The sequence below is a fragment of the Lithobates pipiens genome, unplaced genomic scaffold (genome assembly GCF_037356315.1).
Source record: "Lithobates pipiens isolate NorthernLeopardFrog02 unplaced genomic scaffold, aLitPip1_a1.2 Scaffold_1, whole genome shotgun sequence".
Classification (NCBI taxonomy): domain Eukaryota; kingdom Metazoa; phylum Chordata; class Amphibia; order Anura; family Ranidae; genus Lithobates; species Lithobates pipiens.
Genome location: NW_027507685.1, coordinates 11,073,145 through 11,098,832, shown reverse-complemented (window position 1 = coordinate 11,098,832; position 25,688 = coordinate 11,073,145). Strand labels below are relative to the sequence as shown.

The window sequence follows — 25,688 nt, the reverse complement described above, 5'->3', positions numbered from 1 at the left end:
GTGGGACGAAATTCTGCCAGCAAAAGTCCGATGGAGCATACACCCGATCGCATTTTTTCGGACCAAAAGCTCTTATCGGACTTTTGCTGGCGGAATTTCCGATCGTGTGTACGGGGGGCATTAAAGACAGCAAACACCCTCTACTCAATCTGAAATTGCTAATGCAAAAAAAAAAAAAGATGTTTCTCAGCTGCATAGTAAATGATGCTTTGTTACATAGTATCTCAAGACTTGTCAAATTATGCAAAACATTTTTTTTTTTTATTTGAGGACACTATTATCAGCTTCTTTATGAAAAGCAAATGTCAACTGTTGCTACAGCTGTTGGTTTTGTTTGACACTCCGATTATTATTTTCTGAATGCTGTTATTCCTTATCGGTCATATAAACATTTTCCAACATGCTTTACACTTTGGACAGTTAGCATACCATTCTAATAAATTCAGATATTTGATACATTTATTTTATTTGTATTTTTTTTCATAGTTTCATAGTTAGTAAGGTTGAATAAAGACACCAGTTCATCCAGTTCAACCTGAGTGAGTGTCTACCCCTATCCCTGTACATTGCACACTCACATTGTTCCCTACCCTCAAGGAGCTCTCAATCTAAGGTCCCCATTCATATACTAGGGCCAATTTTGGACAGAAGCCAATTAGCCTACCTGCATGTCTTTGGAGTGTGGGAGGAAACCGGAGTACCCGGAGGAAACTCACGCAGGCACAGGGAGAACATGCAAACTCCAGGCAGGTAGTGTCATGGTTGGGATTCAAACCAGCGACCCTTTTTACTGCTAGGTGAGAGTGCTAATCACTACACCACTGTGCCGCCCCATTTACTTATTAAGGTGGCATTAATAATATAGTAAAATAAAATTCTCTACCTTTATCATGGACAAACATGTGCTCTTCTCAAATGTTGATTTTGAGGGGTTCTCTCCGTGTTTGGCTATATGAACAAAGCTACATTTTTCATTTAGAAGAACTGTTTACCCTAGGTGATGTTACATCATAGCACACAAAGGTAAACTTCATCTGTTTGTGTAAATTGTTATTGGGACATTAGTATGAGATCAAGTCAGGTTTGCACAGACAGAAATTAGCATGGCAGAGACATTTTCACAGGGTTGCAATCATTAAACTTCTGCTTGACATTGTGCTCTCTTGTTTTATGCTTACATTGTAAAAGGTAGTAAAAGCAAATGTCACTCAGAACATCCAATATATTTGTTAGATCCAAAGGATGAATGGAGAGAGTTGATATTTGAATATTTTTTATGAGCTTTTCATGTTATAAATTTGAATTATAATTTTGCTTTTTTTTTTTTCCTCTTACGGGGGTCTAGTTTATGTTAGAGAAGCCCTGCTTTGGGGTACAGCAGGATGTACGCTGCGCTCTGGCAGACTACATTTGGCCTGAATGCTTCACTTTGGTCATTGCGAGTCTACCAGATGGTTAACATTATTTTTCACTGCTTTTTTTTATGGTTTAAAAAAAAATGCATGGCGGTTTTCCACTCGCTGGCTTTTTTATTTTCACCTGGCAGTCAATAAAAGTCAATGAACAATGCAGGGTCTATTTTCATTTTGTTTTTCATCTGTCTTTTTCAATCTTTCATTCTTAGCTTTGTGCAGTGATCAGTGAAACAGCAAACAGAAAAGTGACTGAAAATTGAATGGGTACTGAATGAAATTGCAAGCACTATTTAATATAAATTTTAAAGGGAAGTTTAATGGTTATGGGGTATTTTTTTTTTTTTATATGCATGTTATATGTTTTATTATATTTATCAATTAACGTTTTATTAGAGTATACAACAACAAAATCAGAAACATTACATGCCGAGGGCACAGCGGCAAGATGGGCATACAAAATAGAACTGTCAGATGTGGACACCACTGTGCCTGGTTAAAGAGAAAAAAATCAGCAATCACTGGCACCCCAGGCCCTACCGAAACAGTAGGCACGGAACACCGAGTACCAACTTATAGCTCACGGCATTAGTTACAAACAGAAGTAACAAGAGAAGAGGAAGAAAAGAATGGGGAGGTAGAAGAGAGAGAGGAAAAAAAAGGGGGGGGAGAGGAGAGGGGGAGGGAAAGAGAATAGAAGGGTAGGTAGATTAGCATCCCTGCTGCCAGGGCCTCTCACCTCGTGTCCTCCCGAAGATGCCAGCGCTCCCAGACCACACCGTGCTCGTCCAGCTTGTCCCTCACCCTAGCCGTCAACTTTTCCATCAGTTCAACATCCTTGATTCTAGCGTACAAGTCCTCTTGGGATGGGGGTGTATTTTTTTTCCAATTTAGAGCTATCAGGCAGCGGGCAGCTGTGAGTATGTGCCGGAGCAACTTCCTGGACGGCTTGGCCAACTTCGGGTGCAATAAGCCAAACAGGAAGAATTGTGGCGTGAAGGGTATAGGTGCGTCAAAGATGCGAGTCAATAAGTGTCGGACCGAAGTCCAATAGGAAGCTATTAGGGGGCACGTCCAGTAGATATGGAAGAGAGAGTCCCTGTCACGCTGACAGCGCCAACACCGGTCGGAGGTGGAGGGGTACATTTTATGGAGGAGGTCCGGAGTCCGATACCAAAAATAAAGGATCTTATAAGAATTTTCTTTATAGAGAGTGCACATCGAGCTTTTGGCTGCCTGTCTCCAGACTGTCTGCCATGCCTCCATCGGAAGAACCTCCCCCAGCTCTCTCTCCCATCTCAACATGTATGCGTGTTTGCCCTTGGCGTCCAGTGGGAATGCATTAAGAAGTTGGTATATGTCAGATATGAGACCCCTACGGTTACGTCCCTCGAGTATTATCCGTTCAAACAAAGTTGGAGGGGAAAATTGCAGGGTGGGGGCTATAGTCTGGGCAAAGTGTCTGATCTGGAGGTAACTAGTTTTATTATATTTAAAATACATTATAATGGGGGAGCACAGAAAAAAAAATGTTTACTTTTAGACACATGCTGCCTGAAAATGTAAATAGGACATATTTCTAAGCAATATTTCATATTTATTTAGTAAAAAAAAAAAAAAGAAAGGTTATCTTGAAAAATTTGGTGGACATAATAAGTAAAAAAAAAATATTTACAAAATATTATATAACGCCTTTGAGGCATCTTTTCACTTCAAGGGCCAGCTCGTAATAGATTCTCTGTAATTAATTTCACTAAATTTTCCATCAGAACAAAATAAAACATTGCCTGACCCCTCATCTCCTTTCTTTCATTTTTTTTTATACAAAAAAGCTTAAAAAACATTTTCAACTCACCTGTGCTATTCTTTGTGAATGACACAGCAGATGGAGAGAAAAGAGGTACAACACTAGAACTGTTATCTATTCTAGACAATGTACCAATGCATCCCTTATTATTGGGATACTTGGTAAATATCCAAAAAAGTCTATTGTACAAATGTGTATATGTATATATCACTATTTCATATGGGTGCATAAGGGCATCAGGTTCCAATTAGAAAGTAAGGGCAAAAGTGGATTTTTCCATGCATTCAGCTATGAGAAGTAATAGCAAATTATGTGGGCAGCATCTTGTATATAAAGAGCACCTCGGGCCACAATGTCACGTTCCGAGTAAGTGACATGATGAAACATTTAGACCGGAGGTGACATTACACGGAATCCGGAAGGGATAATTTTAACAGCGTTTTAAAAGGGCTTTTACAATTTTAACTTATGTGAGTGTATTTAATGAAAGCGCTTGGCGATTTTAACCACTACAGCCCCGGAAAAGAATTTACCCCCTTCCTGACCAGAGCACTTTTTGCGATTCTGCACTGCGTCGCTTTAATTGACAATTGCGCAGTCCTGCAATGTTTTTTTGTCACAAATAGAGCTTTCTTTTGGTGGTATTTGATCACCCCAAAATCTTTACTTCAATTTTTAAAGGAGAAATGGGTCAATGTGAATCTGTGTCTATGAGATCTTTATCTGGTTTTAACAAAAGAATAATGCTGGTCCTTGACATTGATGGTAGGTGATGGCTAGTAAAGGAATCACTGAATACCTTAAGTAAATGTGGGAGCACAGAATCAGCATACCATGTACACATCTCCATTGGTAAATCATCACCACCTGGGGCTTTGCAGATGGGGAAAGAACAGGTTGCCTATTTAACCTCCTCTAAGGTAATTGTGTCATCCGGCCTCCATTTCTGATCCACTGATAAAGTAAGGAGGGAAACATTCTAAAGGTAGTGAGCTAGCTCATCTGGTAAATAGGTACCTTTTGGGTGGTATAGGTCTTCACAGAAGCCTGCTCGTTCTTTCGGGGCTAACTCTGGGGTGTGAATAATACAACCAGTGCAGGATCTAATAGCCCCAATAACCAGGGAACTCTGGTGAGATTGAACTATTTTATCTAAGAGATGACCTATTTTCTCTCCTTCCCAATAGAAGGCTAGTTTAAAAAAAATTGTCTATGTTCTGCTGAGGAAGAGCCCAGTGCATCCTGGGCTGACATCCAAACTTCTCGTACAGAATACAAAAAAATTAATGATATATGCCAACTCCAGCAGCTGCACCTGGTGTTTAACCTGATGCCCCCCCCCCCCCCCCCCCCGTGGCATTTCTGTGCATTTAGGCTGTCTTGTTTTAGATTTCTTTAGTACAATTTTTGATCTGTTGATATAGCAGAACCATGCTTTCTTCAGCTATGGCTGCATAGGACATGGCTGTTTCTGTAGGTAATACAACATATCTCTAGCATCTTTAGAAGTAAAGCAGCACATGCAGAGAATTTTCAAAGATTCTTTCTTGTCTTAAGCTAACACACATACACACGCTACACACACACACACACACACACACACACACACACACACACACACACACACACACACACACACACACTACACACACATAAATACACAGACATAAAACTAATATTATATATTTAAACCTAAAACTTGTCTTCTCGGGATGTAGCCCAGCCCCCAGAGAAAACTCTTTTGGCTGCAGTACATACTGATATTACACACTTTTGTGTTTAGTATGACCACAACTCTTATCAGTGACCATTGTTGTTATGAATAATAGAGCTTAGGTAGAGAGTAGGTAGGTGCAGTCTAATTTCTCCACTGTAGATGGGGCTCTTCAGCAGTGGCATTGCAGTTAAAAAGGAAGTCAAGAGGAACATAGTTTCTCTAGTTTCCTGAGTCATTGGAGAAGGTATCCAATTGGATTCTGCTGCCCCATGTGACTCTAGCAGCCATCCTGGGCCAGGCAGAGCCAATTTAATGCCCTGGCTCTCAGGCTTGGTGCGCATTTTGTGAGTAAGTAGAGTGGGGGCAAGAAACCTGCCTTTTGGAGGTAGAACTAGTGGTAGGGAAGGGTTCCTGATGAAGAAGGAAAGCTTAGGGCTGGCAATTTATCTGGACATCTTCCTGTTTGGGCACGAGATGGGAAGGCTGCATTCTGACACTCTTAAGCCCTTGTACACGCTGTCGGACATTCAGATGGACAATGTCCGATAGGACCGTGTTGTCGGATAATCCGACAGTGTGTGGGCTCCATTGGACTGTTTCCGTCGTAGTATCCGACGGACCAAGTTTTCCAGCTGGGCTATAAAATTTTCCGACAACATGATCTGATCGGACTATCGGACTTTGTCCGATCATGTGTAGAGAATTCCGATCGGACAAAGTGCCACGCATGCTCAGATCAAATTCCTAGACCAAAGCTATTGGCTACTAGCCTGGATGTAGTCCCGTCCTAACGAAACAACGTCATCACGTTAAGTACGATCGGATTTTCTGACAACTTTGTCCGACTGTGTGTATGCAACAGTTTCGGCCAAAATCCGACGGATTTGGTTATCAGAATGTCCGACCGTGTGTACAAGGGCTAACAAGTGCTGTAAGCAAGGCTGAAACTTGCTCTAAACACTGCCTTATCTGCGAGTATTCCAGGCTTGGTTGTCTTCCTGTCGGGTTTATTGTGAACAAGTAATTGACAAGCAAACAGGTGAATAGCAGTTACAGTGGTAAAGTGTGCACACAGGTAATCTAACCAGCAGCAAGCCAACTGTTAAGACAGAGCTCTACTTGGACTTCAAATTTAAAATTATGAAATGTTGGCTGACTTAAAAAAATAGGGTATGTGATATATTTAAATAGTGTGAACACATAAGCATCTGTTTTCTGTCTAGGAACTTTGACAACAAAAAAGCCTATACTTCGAAAATGTGTCACTTGGTGCCATCCTCTCCTTTATAAAATGTTAGGCTGCAAAACAAAACCTAGTCATCCTGCTGATCCTATTGTTTCTGAAGGCACAGACTTTAAGCAAATAACCAGATAAAAAATGTTGATACCATTTCTACATTCTAATCTACATGCTTGTTACAGGTCAATGATTAAAGCCGTTAATAACCAGAGACAGCCAGGCAAGTAGTATTCTGAGCCCATGTACACACAGTCGGACATTCTGACAACCAAATCCATCGGATTTTGTCCGTCGGATCTTGTCCGAAACTGTTGCATACACACGGTCGGGCAAAGTTGTTGGAAAATCTGATCGTTCAGAACGTGGTGACGTTATTTCGTTACGACGGGACTACATTCAGGCTAGTAGCCAATAGCTTTGGTGTAGGAATTTGATCTGAGCATGCGTGGCACTTTGTCCGATCGGAATTCTCTACACATGATCGGACAAGATCCGATCGGATCATGTTGTCGGAAAATTTTATAGCCAAGCTGGAAAACTTGGTCCGTCGGATACTCCGACGGAAACAGTCCGATGGAGCCCACACGCGGTCGGATTATCCGACAACACGGTCCGATCGGACATTTTCCGTCGGAATGTCCGACTGTGTGTACAAGGGCTTAGAAGCAGCCATTGTATTTACCAAAGTACAAGTTTCCTTTAAGGTACAAGATACAGTACTTTTGCTCTAAGCCAAATCCGCTTTTACTAGTTAGTGCTTAAATGCTAACTACATGCCTTGCAGTGTGTGTTTTACTAATGAAGTTCATAAAAGATGTTGTAACAAAAGAATGAATGATTAAGTGGAAGTGTTTAATGATTATTGCTATGGTGGTATGCATACTGATAATTCTCCATGTGACTGGAAGCCTCTGTTTATCCTTGCAGGCATTTCCTCTTCAAGCATGGATCTGGTACTTCTCCCATCTTCAGTGCTGCCAGCCAGAACTACCCTCTGACTTCAAATACAGTGTACTCTCCTCCTCCGAGACCTTTGCCCAGGAGCACTTTCTCCAGGCCTGCCTTCACATTCAACAAATCATATCGCTGCTGTAACTGGAAGTGTACTGCCTTGAGTGCTACAGCAATTACAGTGACATTGGCTCTGCTGCTAGCCTACGTTATTGGTAAGAGTTCTGTTCCCTTTCAATAAAGCCTATCTGGTATTAATTATACACTCCTTCTAAACAAGTTTGATTTATGTACAAGAAGCTTAAATAGCATTAATAGATCCATTTCATAAACTTATCCTAACTGAATATATTTAAATTAGAAAACATACCGAAGAACAATATTTTCAAAATAAGCTAACATAAAGTATTCAACTGTGCAAAAGTTCACAAATGTCAAAAATATGTTATGCTTTTTTAAATATCAGATCTTTGTATACATATTTATAAATCGTATTAGCATATTTTTTACATAAAAAATGTATTTGTCAGGCAATAATATTTTTAACAATTACCAACTACTTTTCCACCGTACCTCAATATTGATAATACTTATTGCTACTGGACTTCCAGATGGATAATGTAGGGTCTCGTAGCTGGTTTTTGTTAGCCTTTGTTGATGAAACATGTTGCAGTTTTATCAGTCCACATAGAATTGTCTGCTTGTGTTAACAGTTTAACTGTTCTAACTCAATAATAATAGTTTTTATTGCAATAAGTTGTAGACACATGGCTTGATAGAGGGAGAGAGAGATGATAGATAGACAGACAGACAGGCAGACAGACAGACAGACAGACAGACAGACAGACAGACAGACAGACAGACAGACAGACTCTGATGCTTCTTTTCATTTAGTCCATTATAATAAGTAATTATTAAACTGTAGCCACTGTAATCAAGCCCAAATCCCATATTACTTACTGTTTAAAGAAACTTTAAAAATCTTGTTTCCAGGGGTTAGGCGGCTCCATCTTAAGTATTTTTTCCACAGTGGAGTGTATTTTCGGCCTTTACATGAGCACTTCCGGTACTGTTAACCAAGCCTCCTTCTCAATTCAATGTTTCTATGGCAACCCTGCTTCCCTATTCATAGCTGACTTGTTTTATTTCATAGTATTTACTTGTACTGATTACCTAGTGTTTGCCTGTATGAGTCCTATCAGCTTCAGCTGATAAGACTGCAGTAATGATGTGCCATGCTTTACACTGTATGTGATGTCACATGGTGTGTAGAAGGAAGCTCTGAGTGATTAGCAGCCTCCTGGGAGTTCAGTGCTGTATGCCGTAGGCAGTCCTGATAACAGATAGATAAGACATAGAGAGTGTGCCGTAAATCAGGGGAGATCTGGGCATGCTCAGTGATGTCATTCTAAAGAACAAAAAGGATTACAACAATACTAAGCAAGTAAGGAGATATCTACACGCAGTGTTCATTAGGGTTTTGTTATGCTGATTTACATGGGACAAAGTTGTGGGAGAGGGTTTACAACCACTTTAAGGGCACAACCCTACTGTAAGGATTAATTGCTCATTTAGCTCTGGGCGACATAAAATATGAGCTACTAACAAAATTTTCTGAACTGCTAGACCGATCCTCACAACATCTTCTTTCCATTGCTCCAGTGACCCAAGGTCCTGTGCCATTAGGATCAATGCAGGGTTCATAGCTCTGTAAGGGACATGAGGGACAGTCAGGTGACACAGCTTAGTGAGGTTTCATCTGCCAGGGAAATTAAGGATCAGGAATGTTAATGTGCTTCTCCTCTCCCTAAAGCCGCGTACACACGGGGCGGACTGTCTGGCCAACTTAGTCCGTCAGACAATCCGACGGACAGTCCGTCATACTTTCGAATGAACGGACTTGACCACACACACCACTTTTTGAGCGGACTAATACGGCGTACTAAGTCCGCCATACTATCCGCCGTACTTTTGAAATGAACGGACTCACCCACACACGCGGAGGAAAGTCCGCTCATTTCGAGCGCGTCTCCAGGTAGGCGGGGCCCGCGAAGGAGACGTCGCTGGCCCCGCCGCCTGGTATGGACTTAAAGGGGAACCCCAACGCCGAAAAAAATCGGCGTGGGCGTCCCCCCCAAGTCCACAACAGACCCTTGTCCGAGCACGCTACCCGGCCGGCCAGGAAAGGGGGCGAGCGAGCGCCCCCCCTCCTGAGCCGTACCAGGCCGCGTGCCCTCAACATGGGGGGATGCCTTGTCCCCATGTTGATGAGGACAAGGGCCTCTTCCCGACAACCCTAGCCGTTGGTTGTCGGGGTCTGCAGGCGGGGGGCTTATCGGAATCCGGGAGCCCCCTTTAATAAGGGGGCCCCCGGATACCGGCCCCCCACCCTATGTGAATGAGTATGGGTACAATGTACCCCTACCCATTCACCTGTAAAATAAAAGTACAAAAAAAAACACAACACACGAGATAAAATACTTTATTGCACAGCTCCGGGGGTCTTCCGTCTTCGGGGGTCTTCTCGCCGGACTCCTCCGCTATCTTCTTGTAGCTCTTTTGCTAGCGGAGGAGTCCGGCTTTCTTCCTCGCCGCCGGCCTCTTCTCCCGACTTCGGGGGTCTTGTCCCCCTCTTCGGTTCTTCTGCCGGGCCACGTCGCCGCCGCCTTCCGTTCTTCTTCTTCTTCTTCTTCTTCTCCAGGAGATGTTGCCTCGACGATCTCTCCGGCCGGAATGCCAGGGACGCACTGCGCGGCCACTTATATAGGGACAATGGGGCGGTGTCACATGGCTTTATGTCACATGGGTTGGTCACATGGGTTGATGTCACATGGGGACTATGACATCGTAAGGGGGCGGGGTCACCATGTGACACCAACCCATGTGACATAAAGCCATGTGACACCGCCCCATTGTCCCTATATAAGTGGCCGCGCAGTGCGTCCCTGGCATTCCGGCCGGAGAGATCGTCGAGGCAACATCTCCTGGAGAAGAAGAAGAACGGGCGGCGGCGGCGACGGCGGCGACAGAAGACCGGGCCACTGCCTGTAAAAGAGCTATAAGAAGGCGCGGTGGCCCGGCAGAAGAACCGAAGAGGGGGACAAGACCCCCGAAGTCGGGAGAAGAGGCCGGCGGCGAGGAAGAAAGCTGGACTCCTCCGCTAGCAAAAGAGCTACAAGAAGATAGCGGAGGAGTCCGGCGAGAAGACCCCCGAAGACGGAAGACCCCCGGAGCTGTGCAATAAAGTATTTTATCTCGTGTGTTGTGTTTTTTTTTGTACTTTTATTTTACAGGTGAATGGGTAGGGGTACATTGTACCCCATACTCATTCACATAGGGTGCGGGGCCGGTATCCGGGGGCCCCCTTATTAAAGGGGGCTCCAGGATTCCGATAAGCCCCCCGCCCGCAGACCCCGACAACCAACGGCCAGGGTTGTCGGGAAGAGGCCCTTGTCCTCATCAACATGGGGACAAGGTGCTTTGGGGTGGGGGGGTCGCGCGGCCCCCCCTTCCCCAAGGCACCCCCCCATGTTGAGGGCACGCGGCCTGGTACGGCTCAGGAGGGGGGCGCTCACTCGCCCCCCTTTCCTGGCCGGCCGGGTAGCGTGCTCGGACAAGGGTCTGTTGTGGACTTTGGGGGGGACCCCCACGCCGATTTTTTTCGGCGTTGGGGTTCCCCTTTAAGTCCATACCAGGCGGCGGGACCAGCGACGTCTCCTTCGTGGCCCCCCGCCTACCTGGATACCCGCTCGAAATGAGCGGACTTTTCTCCGGGCGGGAAAAGTCCGCTCATTTCAAAAGTACGGCGGACTGGCACACACACGGGCGGATTGTCCGCCGAAATGCGAGTCCGATGGACAGTATTACGGAAATTCCGAAATACTTAGTCCGCCAGACTGCACGCTGAAAAAGTCAGCTGAAGCCCACACACGAGCGGACTGTCCGCTGAAATGTGTTTCGGCGGACTAAGTAGGCCAGACAGTCCGCCCGTGTGTACACGGCTTTAGACTAAATAAACAGTTTATGCATGCAGTGCCAAAGCAGCCCACGCAAGGGATCATTTTTAAGTTTCCTGGAGTTTTTCTCATTCTACTGAGTTCCCAGTTCCACTCTTTAGCAGTAACCATTACCACTAGGTGTTGCCATTCCAATTTATTTTAAATGAAGGAAAATTCTGAAATTAGAGCCGTGTCCTACTGCACTAGTCGGGTTTCAAGAATAGGAAAAATGCTAAGCTGTAAACCTAGGCAGTGACAGTATCCCTCAAATGCTATGAGTATTCTTTGATTCAGCCCACCTGTGTCTAGCCATAATAGAAATACCTGTTTTTTTGAGGACTGCTTTATTAGCTGCTTATATAAATGATGGTGCCATGAAAGAAAACACTACCTTAAAGTGTGTGACCAGATATTTAAATGAGGATTTGCCTATTTAGCACACTATAATCTTGTTTAATGATTAACAGTTCGGATTCACTGGATTAGAGGCATCAGGCAGAATACTGCGTTCCGCGGGAGCTATCATTTATTTACCCAGCACCACATTACATTCATCATGTGTAATAATTTACATAGGCTGTACAATGCAGTCATAGAAGCTATAGTATCACAGACCGATTCATCATGTGGAGCCAATTTATCTCTGTGGAAGAAAAAGTAGACTAATTAGATGTCTTTACGTTCTTTTGATTAAAATCAAATCCACTCTGTGTTATTATATGCCGATACCGTTACATCTCAATTTGTAAAAGAATTATAGAGACCCAGCAGGACTGTTTGAATGGACTGTAAACGGGCTGTCCTAAGTGATAAGCAGCTCAAGATTATTAACACTAATTATTGAGAGTACCTATTTTGTTTTTTTTACGCCAAATATTAGAAAAATTACAAAGAGGGAATAGTCAGAAAATAAATGTGTCGGGAAGCTTTTCTAGACATTTTAATTAGTGCTTAATATAGCATATCATTAAATTGTTCATAGCTGTAACATTATTATTATATTTCTAGCAGTCTGTTATACACATTTAATCAGCATCTAGCATGAAGTGGCTCCTATATAATCATGTATGGTAATAATAGACTTAGAAACTGGTTGAATGGGTTCATACATAATGGTCAGTGTACACAGACATTTGTGTTTTGCATCTGGCATTGCTTTGTGAAACATTTGTGAAATATTGAAACATAGCATTTGAATTTTTAATTGGATCTTAATGCATACTCTTTGCAAATTGCACTGGTGGTCGAGAATATCAAAGTAATGCTTATAGGTGCAGGTAATGTGAATACATATCCTGTACAATTATTTACTGGGTACTACAAAGGCTGCTGTAACTGGGCGGATGCTTCTTGAGTACACTAGGCAGGGATAATTAATAATACCAGTTATACAGCGAATACGATTAACCATCCATGTAAAATATTACTTTTACTAGGCTAAATTTACACTGGCAATTTAGGCCGGTGTGAATTGTAGCAGCAGGAAACTTCTGATTCCTGCCGCAGCTCTGAGCAGCTAGGTTGCGGCCTCTTGCCCTGTTCACTATAATGACAGTTCCCAGCCTTTGTGTGCATCCAGCAGAGATCACCGCAAGTAATCACTGGCTGTGCATACAGCTGTGAACACCTACAGCTGGCAGCACCCTGTCATTATAGTGAATGAGGCTGGGACCACACCTAGCTGCTCAGAGCCACAGCAGATATCAGAAGATTCCTGCAGATACAATTCTCACTGCCCTAAATCACTGTGAACATGGGCTAAGACTCAACTCTGGGTTCTAACTTCAGAGCAGTGGCCAACTTTCCACTAGTACTGTAAATATCAGGAAAATCAGAAATTTTTCAAATCCACTCACAATCTCAGGACCTTTGAGGTGTGTGACAATTTGAAAAATGTGTAGCTTATTGATAGTGCCAAACAGTGAGTTTACTCCATGCCAGAAGTACACTTCAGGGCCCTTTGTGCCCACTTTTATTTAAATCAAAGCAAAAAGTTCACACTTGAATAGTTTCCCACCCAGGGGGTTCTCATTTTCAAAGCAACAAAACATGGAATTCGGGCTCATGGCCCTCTCATTGCAGCTTCACTCCTCAGGCATCATGCCTTGGTCCTCCACATCTTCAAACCTAGAGTCCCAGTGCCCATGCTCAAAATTCTGTACCTTTGTCAGCTGAACTGTTTCTCCTGCAGCTCCCAGCTCTGGCCATTGTCTGTTCTGACCCGGGCAGCATAATGCAATGTGCTCCATTCACAGACTGACCCATTAGGAGGATAGGGCCATTGACCTCTAACTCTGTCTCTAATAAGTATGCAGCACACACCTGCTGCATCATTAGTGTGCCTGTTTCCTGAAAAATCTGGCCTAGATTGCCATTTTAAGCAGTGGCACGGGCTCGACTTGCCCCAGGTGGTTAAAGCTTTCCTTCCTTAGTGATGTAATATATCTAAATTTGAAACACAAAAAGAAGGAGCTTCTAAGTGCATTAAGTCAAGATTTTTATATATATTAAATAAAAGTTAAAAACACTTGCAAGAACTGAGAGGATAAACAAGCTTATCAATATACAAAAAGGACATTCAGCAAGCACCCAAGAATGACGTCAAAGGGGGTGGTCACCCCACACTGCTGGCCAGTGGTGAGATACGGGGCTAGGATTGCTATAGGAGATCTATTACCTGGATATCCTCTTTGTATACTGATGAGCTTGTTTAACCTCTCATCTCTTGTAAGTGTTTTTAACTGCTCTTTGGTATAATAAAATCTTGACGTACTACACTTAGAAGTGAATTCTTTTTGTGTTTCATATCTCTACTAGAGTCTGCTTCTCTCCCATGGAGAGTTGCTGAAGTCCATCCCAAGATACCTGCCCATTGACTCCTTGCCCATACTCTGATTATTATTTTGAATTTCGCAATCATCAAGGTCTCACCTGCCAGAAGTCCACTAAATATAACTAATATCTGTCAAAGTATCTAAATTAGTTGACTCCTCCAGGTATTCATCACACACTGAAGCAATCATTTCTCAGCCCCATCTCTCAGCAAGAGTGAGATCTCTTTTCACTAGAGAAAATGTAATCAGTCATAAGAGAGGGGGAACAGTGGTCACTAAGGACTTGAAAACAGGTTACCTTTCCTTGATTAAAGCACTAGCATTGCTGACCTACTTCTACAAAGAAATCCTAATGCCGCATACACACGACCGGACTTTTCGAGGGACTAGGTCCGACGGTCTTTCCGACGGACTTTCGGCGGAGTTCCGACAGACTTTCCGAATGAACGGACTTGGCCACACACAATCACACCAAAGTCCGACGGATTCCAACGTGAGGATGTATGACTGGACTAAAATAAGGAAGTTCATAGCCAGTAGCCAATAGCTGCCTTAGCGTCGTTTTTTGTCCATCGGACTAGCATACACACGAATGGATTTCTCGGTCCGGCGGAGTTCCGGTGGAAAAATTTAAAACATGTTTTATTTCTAAAGTCTGCCGGATTTTTGGCAAGCAAAGGTCCGATGGACCCCACACAAGATCGAATTGTCCCACGGACTCGTTCCGTCTGACCTTTGCTGTCAAAAAGTCCAGTCGCGTGCGCGCGGCATAAGACTTGTAAAGCTAAATATGACTTATCATTAACAGGACTGAGGTGCAGTGGCCTCTTGAAGTCTTGGGCCCAGGCAGCTGCCTTTTACAAAGCAGGGCAGGTGGCAGTCTTTCCCTCACCCATGTCTTAACAGTCACTTTGTTTATGCTACTCATCCCAAAGTTGACCCCATGTTCCTCAGAAGAGCCTCCTGCTATCAACTGAGATGAGGGAGATTTCTGTAAATTCCAAGGAAATCATATTAGACTATATAATCTCCTTAATTCAATATGTTAAGTAGAAGTGCTTTTTTAAAGGATAGTTGTAGAAAGATAGATATGATTAAGGATAAAAAGACTTATAGTACATATAATATACCAGTAATCTGTACCAGATAAAGGTATACTGAAATGTGATATAAAGTACTCACTCATTATTAACCTAATTGGAGTCCGTTCATCAATAATACAAGGAAAGATAAGTATACAGGGCTTAAAAAATGGTCTAAGCCCCATATCCCCAAATACAATACTAAATCAACAATATAACATTTATCAGGACTGCTGAGGTGCAAAGAGATTACACAAACACATATATAACACTTTAAAACAGATATATATCTAAATTGTCTTTATTACTCTTGTAACTTGAATTAGGAATATTCCTTTTTCTAAATGATACATGCTGGTGTGTGTAATCTAATGGCACTTCAAAAGTCCCAGTGAATGTTATATTCTGCAAGAATAATACTAACTGCTTAAAATAATATAATAAAAATGCAAATGTTACCCCTATTCATTTTCTGCTTCATAATTCCTATTTTGCTAAACATTTAATGATGTGTTTGAATGTTAAAATGCATGCACTTCATTAGTTGTTTACTGTTGTGTTTGAATTTCTATGTTCAGTTCCCATACATAAGTGCTAAGTGCTAATGATAGCATCTGCATATATAATTCTATAAAGAAACAACTGTACTTTTGGGGATCAGCAGCAATCTCTATAGCTATGTATTCCTTTCCTTTTCATTGTCCTGTATTATTTCCGTCTATGCTCCCTTTCTGCAATAATAACTTTCCATAATGGCTGAGTGGGAGCTGAATTCAACATTTGCAAGTGAAGTAAATCACTTTCTATGATGCTATACTATTAAAGAAAAAAAGCTTAACCAGTCAAAGTCATCAATGAAAAAAACAATGGTTAGACTTACCAGTAATGTTGTTTGTAGGTACCTTCCAGGGTGGCGCACTTGAGAGGTGGGGTTCTCCTCCCTACAGGAAACACAATCAGTTTATAGGTGTTAAAGCGGAGTTCCACTCAAAAGTGAAACTTGCGCTTTAATAATAGAGGATCAGAAAAAGGTTAGATCTTCTAAACTCTTTGGCCCTCTGCAAGTAAGTGAGGAGGCATCTCCTCACATCTAAACGTTTTTCATTATTGTTCTTGGGGTTATCACAAAAAGACAGCAGGGTTATTTCCTGTGCCCTATGAAATGAAGACGTCACCTTGGTCAGGTATAAAGGATCTACCCTGAGGGTGACCCTATCTGTCAGGATAAAAAAGGATTATTTTATAGATACATTTTGTAGGTCCCCTACTCTTCTAGTGTGGTAATAGCTAATAGAAAGGACAATTTTAAGTCAGAAAGTCAGAAACTTAAAAGAAACCTCTTCCATTGGTTCAAACTGGTGCTTTGATAAAGCCTATAGCACTCTAGTCAGATCTTATGGCGGGAACCTATCTTTTATGACTGGGATAACTCTTTCCCTGGCCCCCAGAAATTGTTTAACTAAAGACTCTTTTGCTAATTTAGCATCAAGAAAAACTGAAGGTGCTGCTACCTGTACTCAATGGGGGTTGACCGCCACAACCTTTTCTACCCCATCCTGAAAGAATTCCAGGACTACTGAAACAGAGGTAGAAAAAAAAATCTGTTTCTACTTACACCGTGTACAAAAGGTTTTCCAAATCTTCTTCATTATAGGTTTTCTGCTTAAGAGGAGTGTGTCTATTACTCTATCTGAACAACCCTTTTCTTGATCTGGAGCTCACTAGCCAGGCCATCAATGGGAAGAATTCTGGCATGAGGTGCAGCACTGGACCCTGAGAGAGGAGATCTGGTAGGATGGGAAGTTTCCAAGGAGGCGCCACTGACATTACCTTCAGGGTCACGAACCACACACTCCTTCCTCATTTTGGCACGATCTGGAGGAGGTGGCCCAATGACTGGCTGAGTTTTTGTAGAACACGTGGGATTAGTGCTAGTGGGGGAAAGGCATATGCCAACCTGAACTGCCAGATTTTGGCCAGGGCATCCAGGCCTTCTAACTCCCTTTCCTTTGCCTGAGAGTGAGAAGAACTTCCTTACTTTTTTTTACACAGGAATGCAGAGTGGTACTTCCAAAAAATAAGTTCACAAACAATGCTATTAAACTGTTTTGAACAAAGTTAAGGGATTTTTTCTTTTAGAGTAAACTTTCCTTGAATTCGGTCAGTTTGGGGTGTTATTCCTGTATTTAAAACAGTGTTTCTCAACCTTTTTACTTTCGAGGAACCCCTGGCAAAAAGTCTGAGATCTCAGTAGCAACCCCTGAAATAATTTTCATATCTACAGCTCTCAAAACATTGGTATGATCAGCAAGTTGTATGTATAAAAACAGTAATTCTTAGAAATAGCATTAGACAATAGAATAAATAAAAAAATATACCTCCTTAATGTGAAACTTGTACTAGCTTTTTTTGCACAGATGCTCAGTTCTGGGTCAAACTTGAGATAAGCAGTGTTCAGGGGTTCAGCAGGGCAAAGCACAGGGGATCCAGGAGGGGAGAGGGAGAAGAGCACAGCACAGTACAGGGGGCCAGGAGAGCACAGCACAGGGGGGGGGACAGGAGAGCACAGCACAAAGGGGCCAGGAGAGCACAGCACCGTACAAGGGGGCCAGGAGAGCACAGAACACAGAACAGTACAAGGGGGCCGGGAGAGCACAGTACAGTACAAGGGGGCCAGGAGAGCACAGAACAGTACAAGGAGGCCAGGAGAGCACAGAACAGTACAAGGGGGCCAGGAGAGCACAGTACAAGGGGGCCAGGAGGGAACAGTACAGGGGGCAGGAGGGAACAGTACAGGTGGGCAACGGAGGAAGAATACACGGAGGCAGGAGAAAACAGCACAGTCCTGGGTGCAAGAGGGAACAGTACAGGGGGGGGCAGGAGGGAACAGTATAGGGGGCCAAGAGAGAACAGTATAGGGAGGCCCGGAGATATACGTATAGGGGGGCCAGGAGAGAATAGTGTAGTACAGGAGGGCCAGGAGGGAACTGTCTAATACAGGAAAATTGTGCTGTTCTCTAACACCGCATACAGCCAAAAAGCATCTCCCAAACCCTCCCCAGACTGTACAGTACTTAAAAAAAAAAATTGTTTTTCCTTTGATAAATGTCCCCCATTCTAGCTTCCCTTTCTCTTTTTGGCAATAGCATGCCTATTTGCCCTGAAAATTGACAGAATTTAGTATTATGACTCACCCTCACATGGATTTCATTAGGATTCACTACTAAGATCAGGTTTTGTGAATATTAAACAGGGTTTAAACTCCCCCCCCCCCATCCTCAACAAATCAAGCCAGACAGATTCACCCATTCCTATTCTTTTACAATTCATAGATAGAAGCTGTTAAAATTCTGTGTAAATATCAACTTTATAACTGGATTTTAGATATGCAGAGCTAGAAATAGGCATCCTACCTAGATACAGTACATTTTCATGTCTTTTTTCCAATTTGTTGGAATTTTTTTCTTTTAGCAGATTTTCCATTGGCTGTATTATATAACTGTAGTTCTTCAGGATTGCAGTTGCAGTACACAGCAATTCTGCATAGAATCTGTGACCTCTGTAATGGCCCAAGCATACTTGCAATCCTATCACTAGCAATAACTTGTCAGTCAAATCATTGATTGTAAGGGCAGAAAAAATATTTACCTCTTCCTCTTCTGATTTCAGTCTCTTCCTAGCTAGATGAGCGAGGCCTCTCTCTCACTGTCAGAACTGCTGTAAAATCTCTCTCACCAGTGAGAGAATGATGACAGTTGAGTAGTATTCTGCCCTGCATAGCAATCCTGCCAATAGTGAGTTGGTGGCAGCCACAGATGGAAAATATGACATGGACCTTATGACAATACAATGATTGGGGTCACAGTTTACTTGCAGACTTACTATGCTCAGCCACTACAATCCCAGAAGCCATATTCACACACTAAGCCATCTGCCAGTATAAGAAAAACTTAACAATTCTAGAGAATTGGGAAAAGAGGGATAATATTGTTGTAGAATTGCCAACTTACTGTTTAAAAGCTCTCCCTCATTGCACATTTGACTGCTAAAGGTAAAGTCAATTACTACACTGGATATTCACAGCTTCTATTTAGGGATTGCTAGACAGCTGTCACATGAGTGCGGGTGCAATAGAGTTTACAGTAGCCTATGTACAGACACTGTTAAATTGGATAGCAAAAGGAAAAGGCCAGGGTTACTTTATAGAGTGTAAATACTTTCAAAGGCTTGTGTAGCTAGCAGTAAACCCATTTGCATTTAGATCCATTCAGCTTACATTTGTGATGGTTCCTATTCTTCCTAACCTGATCTGATTCCCTTGAGTTACTTTTGAATTCTGTTTGACTTTTTGGGGAGGAACATAGTTCAGCTTTTTAATATAATCAGGCAAATCAAACAGGTAAGAAAACTTTTTTTTAACTTTCTTCCACTGCCCTCTGAGAATTGTACTGGGATCATCATTATTAGCCATTATTCACATAATTTGAAATGGCAGTGCAAAGATGTTTATATACTCAAAGTAAGCATCCCCTTATCTCTTTGATATGCATGCCCCTAGCTCTCAGTCAGCCACCCTGTACTTTATACAGAATCACATTCTTTCTATATCATAATATGCTATGGGGATGCTTAGTTTACATAAAAGAAGAAATATATATTTAAGACTGCATTCCACTGACATTGTCAAGTCAATGTCAAATATGAGGAGAAACATTTGTTTTTATTTCTTAAACTATGATAAAGAACACCAGAACTTTAACTCTTTGGGGTTTATTTACTAAAGCTAGAGAGTGCAAAATCAGGCTCACTTCTGCATAGAAACCAATGAGCTTCTAAGTTTTATTGCCAAAGCTTAATTGAACAAGCTGAGGTTAGAAGTTGATTGGTTTCTATGCAGAAGTGAGTCTGATTTTGCACTCTCCAGCTTTAGTAAATAAATCCCTTAGTTTTTTTAAAGAATTGTTGTTATGTGCTTGGATCTTATAGGTGCCAATGTGTTTTCTTTTCAAGGTTTTTTGTTTTGTTTTTTGGAATAGCACACTTTCAATTCTAATGCCGCGTACACACGACCAGACTTTTCGGTAGACTAGGTCCGACGGACTTTCGGTGGAGTTCTGACGGACTTCCCGAATGAACGGACTTGGGCACACACGAACGGACTAAGTCTTTAGTCCTTTAGTTTTGAATGTGATGACGTAAACAGGATTAAACAAGGAAGTTCAATAGCCAGTAGCCAATAGCTTCCCTTGCGTTGTATTTGGTCCATCGGACCAGCACACAGATGAATGGTTTTCCCGATTTTAGTCCATTGGAATTGAGTCCGTCGGATAGATTTGAAACATGTTCTATTTCTACTTTTTTTTTTTCGAAAAACGATCGGACTTGCCCACACATGATCGGATTGTCCGACGGACTAATCCCTTCGGACCTAGTCTGCCTGAAAGTCCGGTTGTGTGTACGCGGCATAACACTTTTAGTTTAAAAGTGAATTTATTTATTATATTCACTTCACTTGTCTGGAATGCTTTTTTTGTTACCTTGTTTTCTTCCTTATAACATATCTGTATGATTCTGTTAATTGCCAGGCGGTGCTAGCAAAGAAAAGAGAAAACCATTTAGGCATAAAAACGTAACTTCAATCAGAGATAAATAATAGCACAGAATATAATTATAGCTTTGATAACAGAGGAAAACTATGAGACGTTAATGCATTTACTCCTACCTGCAATTCAAAGATATATATCCTATTAATCATGTGGACATTAACTTTTCATAATTATCTCATGGTGTATTGTACATTCATTGACTGTGGCATATCTCACACAAAAGAAAATTAGCCAATTTTATACCATTTTCTCATTTCCATAAAGGAGACTTTATCTCAGCAGCAGAGCATTCATTCACGTGTCTTTTCACAGGACATTGATGGTCGAGCAATTACAATGCTAGTTGTAACAGCCTTAACACTGAACATGTTTGTTCCTTGAATCAGGTTATGCTTTTTATTTCTAAGTAAAGCTTTTTTTCTGATGTCAAGCTACAAAAAAGAAGAGTAACATGGGAAGCTCCGTAACTAGAATGAAGAACGGTTCTTCTTTCGATTAAACAAGTAAAACTGTCTTTAGGTGTTGCAGCATACATTTGGACTAAAATGTGTGGTGGTCCCATCCCTATGTGCAGATCAAAAAAGAACCCCCTAAATGGGACTTTAACAGACCACCAACACATACAAAATAATAATAAAATATAATATTTATTGTTACATAGAATGATAAAAACAAGAGCAGACGACTCGCATCTGAACCATGAGAATATACAATAAACAATAAAAAAACAAACATTGAACCATATAAGGAAACCACTTATGCTCTCATAGGGATTGGATATCCCACAACCCAGGGTTTGTTTTTTATTTTTTTAAATGACTGGATAGTAGTGACATCATTGACCAAATATGGCCATGGCCATATTTGATCAATGTCCTTGCCCAAATATAGCCAGTGAGCATATTTGAGCAGTGATTTCACTATCCCTGCCCCTTTGCTTACATGGCCAAGGATTCCAAGTCATGTAAGCCAATGCAGCAGTAATTGCAGCAGTTGCTAGGAATGCCAGGACCTGCTGCTTCCATATAACCATTGGCAGTGGGAAGCTGTGATATATAGAAGCGGTAAAAATACTGCTTCTATATATGATGCTTAGCTCCTGCCAAACAGGTGTCAGAATGGCATCCCCAATGTCAATGATTAATTAGAGTTAATTATCTTCCCTAGGGTTTGCTGCTCACTCTTGTGTTTTTGTAATTTAAGATGTTTGCCTATAATGCAGCTTCTAGGTGACAACTTTCTAATGGCACGCAGCAACTCTTTCAATTATTATCACCCCAATATGTGTCCCCAGCACTTCACTTTAATAGGAAAGCTCCACATGACTTGTTGACTTTCTAAAAGGGTTCCCTATACTTTTAGGTAAGCATGTTTTGTTACATAAATGGTGAGGACGTTTTGAGACTCTGGAAAAGATCATTTTACTCTGTAAAAAGTAATTGCACATATTGGCTTGCAAAGTAATTGTACCTCTTAGGAAAAATTAAAATTTTGTGGGTTGCTATAAAGAAGCTAAGGAATTATTGGTAACACGGAAGCGTGTACATGCATAAGAAGACAAGATAAAATGAAATACCAATAGTAGATTATTTGTTCCTTACTTTATAACAATGAATTAGGCAAAAACTGGATTATAATGGTGGTTTTATGACCTTTAACTATAGAAAACAATGTTCAGCTGAAATTTTAGCTTTTGTTCAAAGCTCTATCTGACAAAGAGGAATTCAAACTATACTGAAACTAAGTGCATCCGAGAGACACTTAATAAAACTGTGTTAGTTGTTTTATAGGAAGAGTATTGATTTGAAACAAGGCTGTTGCTTGCATGAGATGAGCCTCAAACCAAGCTCTATCTTGTGCACTCTGCTTAAAGATTTTATTATGGAATATATTCAGCATGAGAGTTGTATGACTGCTCAGATATACAGTATCTGTTATGAAGTTAGAGATTATAAATTAGTACCCAGGTGTTGTGAGGTATTTCATTTGCACAACAGGCAGATTGAGGAATTATGGGTGTAACATGTTCCCAAAGGTGAACTTAAGCCTGAAACACACTAATAGTTTTTTATTTTTTCACTCAACCCAGTGGGTTGAATGAAAAAAACCTGATAGCTCCGGTTGGAGCTGCCGTACTAACAACCCAACGTTAGTACAGCGACCTGCCCTCCTGAGCTGTTGTGTTCTGATGCCCCCCCCCCCCACCCAAACACTCAGGTCAGCGCTCTCAGCCATTGGCTGAGGGCACTGATCGGGAGTTGGTCTGCTATTGGTTTTCCAGCATGCTCGTCTGACAAAAGAATCGGTGATCTGACTAAAGACTCCCACAATATGGTAAAGTTCCACATGCGTTAAACCCAACCCTCCCTACAGCTTATGCTTAACCATGATGTCACTATGTACACAAGCTAAAAAATGAATTGGTATTTTAACTGTGCTGTCAGGTGCTGCAGAAAGAGGCACCCAGAGTGCCCCTTCAAAAGGTTTCTGTTAAGACCATGATCCATAGTTACGGCCTAACAATTATCATTGCTTGATTATTGAGTTATTCACTTGAAAAAAAAAAAGCATGCACACCAAGTGTCCTGGATCCTGATAAGTACATTATTTTTCAAGTGGGTGATTCGCAAAGCAACAATGGGTATTATAACTCTTGGACAGGCTCCTTTACTGTTATGTCAGTAAAGTATTTCCCAACCTTTTTTTTTTTTTCAGACAGATTCATGTAACGTGCTCATACACAGAGATTATGATGACATAATCTGTGAAAACAAACAAAACAAAAATATCGCGCTTGGGGTAAACCTGAGAGCTGCAACTAAAAACCATCTAATATCAAAATATGGGTCAAATCAGAAAAAAATATACATAAAGTTGCGCTAAATATACGTGAAAATAGAAGTGAGAAACTTAATACAAATCACAAAAAAGATTACAAATCAAAAAAACATCCTGTGTGAAGTTCAATCAAGAAAAAAGGAGTCTTTGTAATCAGGGACTCTTAATTCCAAAGAGAAGCCAATGAATAGGGAAATCAATCCTTTTTACGAATTCAGTGTAATCTTCCTGGCTTTGCCACTATCACATCCAGAACTGAAAAAGGTTTGACTCTTACCGCAATGGGTGGACTCCAAATCAGCGGAGTCGTTAGCGCGAGCAGACAGCCCTCTGCAGGGTTCTTTTGCGTGTATTCCGTTCCGGTGTACTACTGAACGCATGGATAGATGCGGATCATTCGAAGGTAGCCAGCCTAGATCGAAAAGTTCCAGAAACCGTCGTACGTCCTACTTCTCCTCTCGGTCACCATAGAGAAAGGCAAAGTGGCTGTCCAATCTCCCTGTATGCCTGGAGTTATCTACAGCTCCCCAGCGAATCGTCGGATGCCAAGGTTTTTCAATGCGCAAACCTGTAGTGAAACACAAGACACTTCGGCCTCCCGGCCACGAGCGAGGGGAAGGGGAAAACAAAAAGGACTCCGATCGTGAACGTACCGTTAAACAGTCGACAAATTTATTAAAATTTTTTTAATATACAACAGACCAAAGGTATGACCGAAGAGGTCCGATTCTAACAAATAAAAAATATATGCATAAAAAAACGGTTAAAATTAAGAACAAATATACACCCGTGCTAGGGAATATTCTAAGCGTGGTGGTATCAGCACAAACAGCCCGACATGTTTCGTAAAAACTTACATCCTCCTGGGGCACAGGTGATATGCTGATCCATCACATTAAATAGCGTCACGACTAAGCCAAGCCTCGATTCCGTTCGAAAGAGGTCGAGGTCGACATTACGGCCGAACCAAGCCTCACTTCCGAACGGCTACCATTTTTTCGAAGACCATAGAAATAAACCGAATCCCTCATCACCCAAACCACAGGCCGTGCCCGGTCGCCATTTTCGTGGAGACCGAACGCGATCCGGGTCTGAAACTTAGTCCCAGCTCGACTTGAGCTCCATTTACTTGTGGACTAAACCCATATCGGAAAATGTGTAACCACACCAATCCGAATGGTAAACACATATCAAAAAATGTGTAACCACACACATTCGAATGGCACACAGTATCCAATTCCTGTTAGGGAAACATCCTCCATAAAAATTGAATTTAAATGGAAGAAAATAGTCTGTCCTCATTTCATTAATTAAAAAAAGAAGAAAAGAACAGGAACAAATGAAAAAAAAGAGGAATAAAGAAGAAAAAACAAGAACCTACCGCCCCCCCAAACAAACATATTTATATCATATATCAACTATATTTTACACCCCTCATGCATTATCTATAAAAGCGTTGATCTCTAAATCTACGTTGAGTCCAAAAGGTTTAAGGCTTTTAATTTTGTATATCCAACTCATTTCGAGTTTTGAAATTTTTTTAGGGCCTCCTCTCCAAGGTATCTGTAATTTATCGATTCCTAGGAGGGAAGTTCCCCGGGGATCGCGACCATGTACTTCCAGGTAGTGTTTCGAGACTGGGTGTACTTTAAATCCCCTTCTAATGTTACCCAAATGGTCCCCTAGCCTCACTTGCAATGTGCGACCCACATAATGGAGCCTGCAGGGACAAGTTAGGAGGTATACCACTCCCTCCGTGGAACAGGTTATAAATGATTTAATAGGGAAAATCTGTTTAGTATTTCCTGAACAAAATTCTGTTGTTGAAATGAGGACAGACTATTTTCTTCCATTTAAATTCAATTTTTATGGAGGATGTTTCCCTAACAGGAATTGGATACTGTGTGCCATTCGAATGTGTGTGGTTACACATTTTTCGATATGTGTTTACCATTCGGATTGGTGTGGTTACACATTTTCCGATATGGGTTTAGTCCACAAGTAAATGGAGCTCGAGTCGAGCTGGGACTAAGTTTCAGACCCGGATCGCGTTCGGTCTCCACGAAAATGGCGACCGGGCGCGGCCTGTGGTTTGGGTGATGAGGGATTCGGTTTATTTCTATGGTCTTCGAAAAAATGGTAGCCGTTCGGAAGTGAGGCTTGGTTCGGCCGTAATGTCGACCTCGACCTCTTTCGAACGGAA

The 25,688-nt window shown here is 41.8% G+C and overlaps 1 protein-coding gene across 5 annotated transcripts in view; it reads left to right on the top strand.

Annotated features, from left to right (window-relative positions):
• The window catches only part of TENM1 (teneurin transmembrane protein 1), a 912,904-nt gene that overhangs the window by 465,684 nt on the left and 421,532 nt on the right, over positions 1–25,688 (top strand). For all 5 annotated transcript variants that reach the window (XM_077478732.1, XM_077478724.1, XM_077478714.1 and 2 more), the window contains one exon: positions 7,104–7,342. In XM_077478732.1, the coding sequence (XP_077334858.1) occupies positions 7,104–7,342 (239 nt within the window). The remainder of the gene's footprint in view (positions 1–7,103; positions 7,343–25,688) is intronic.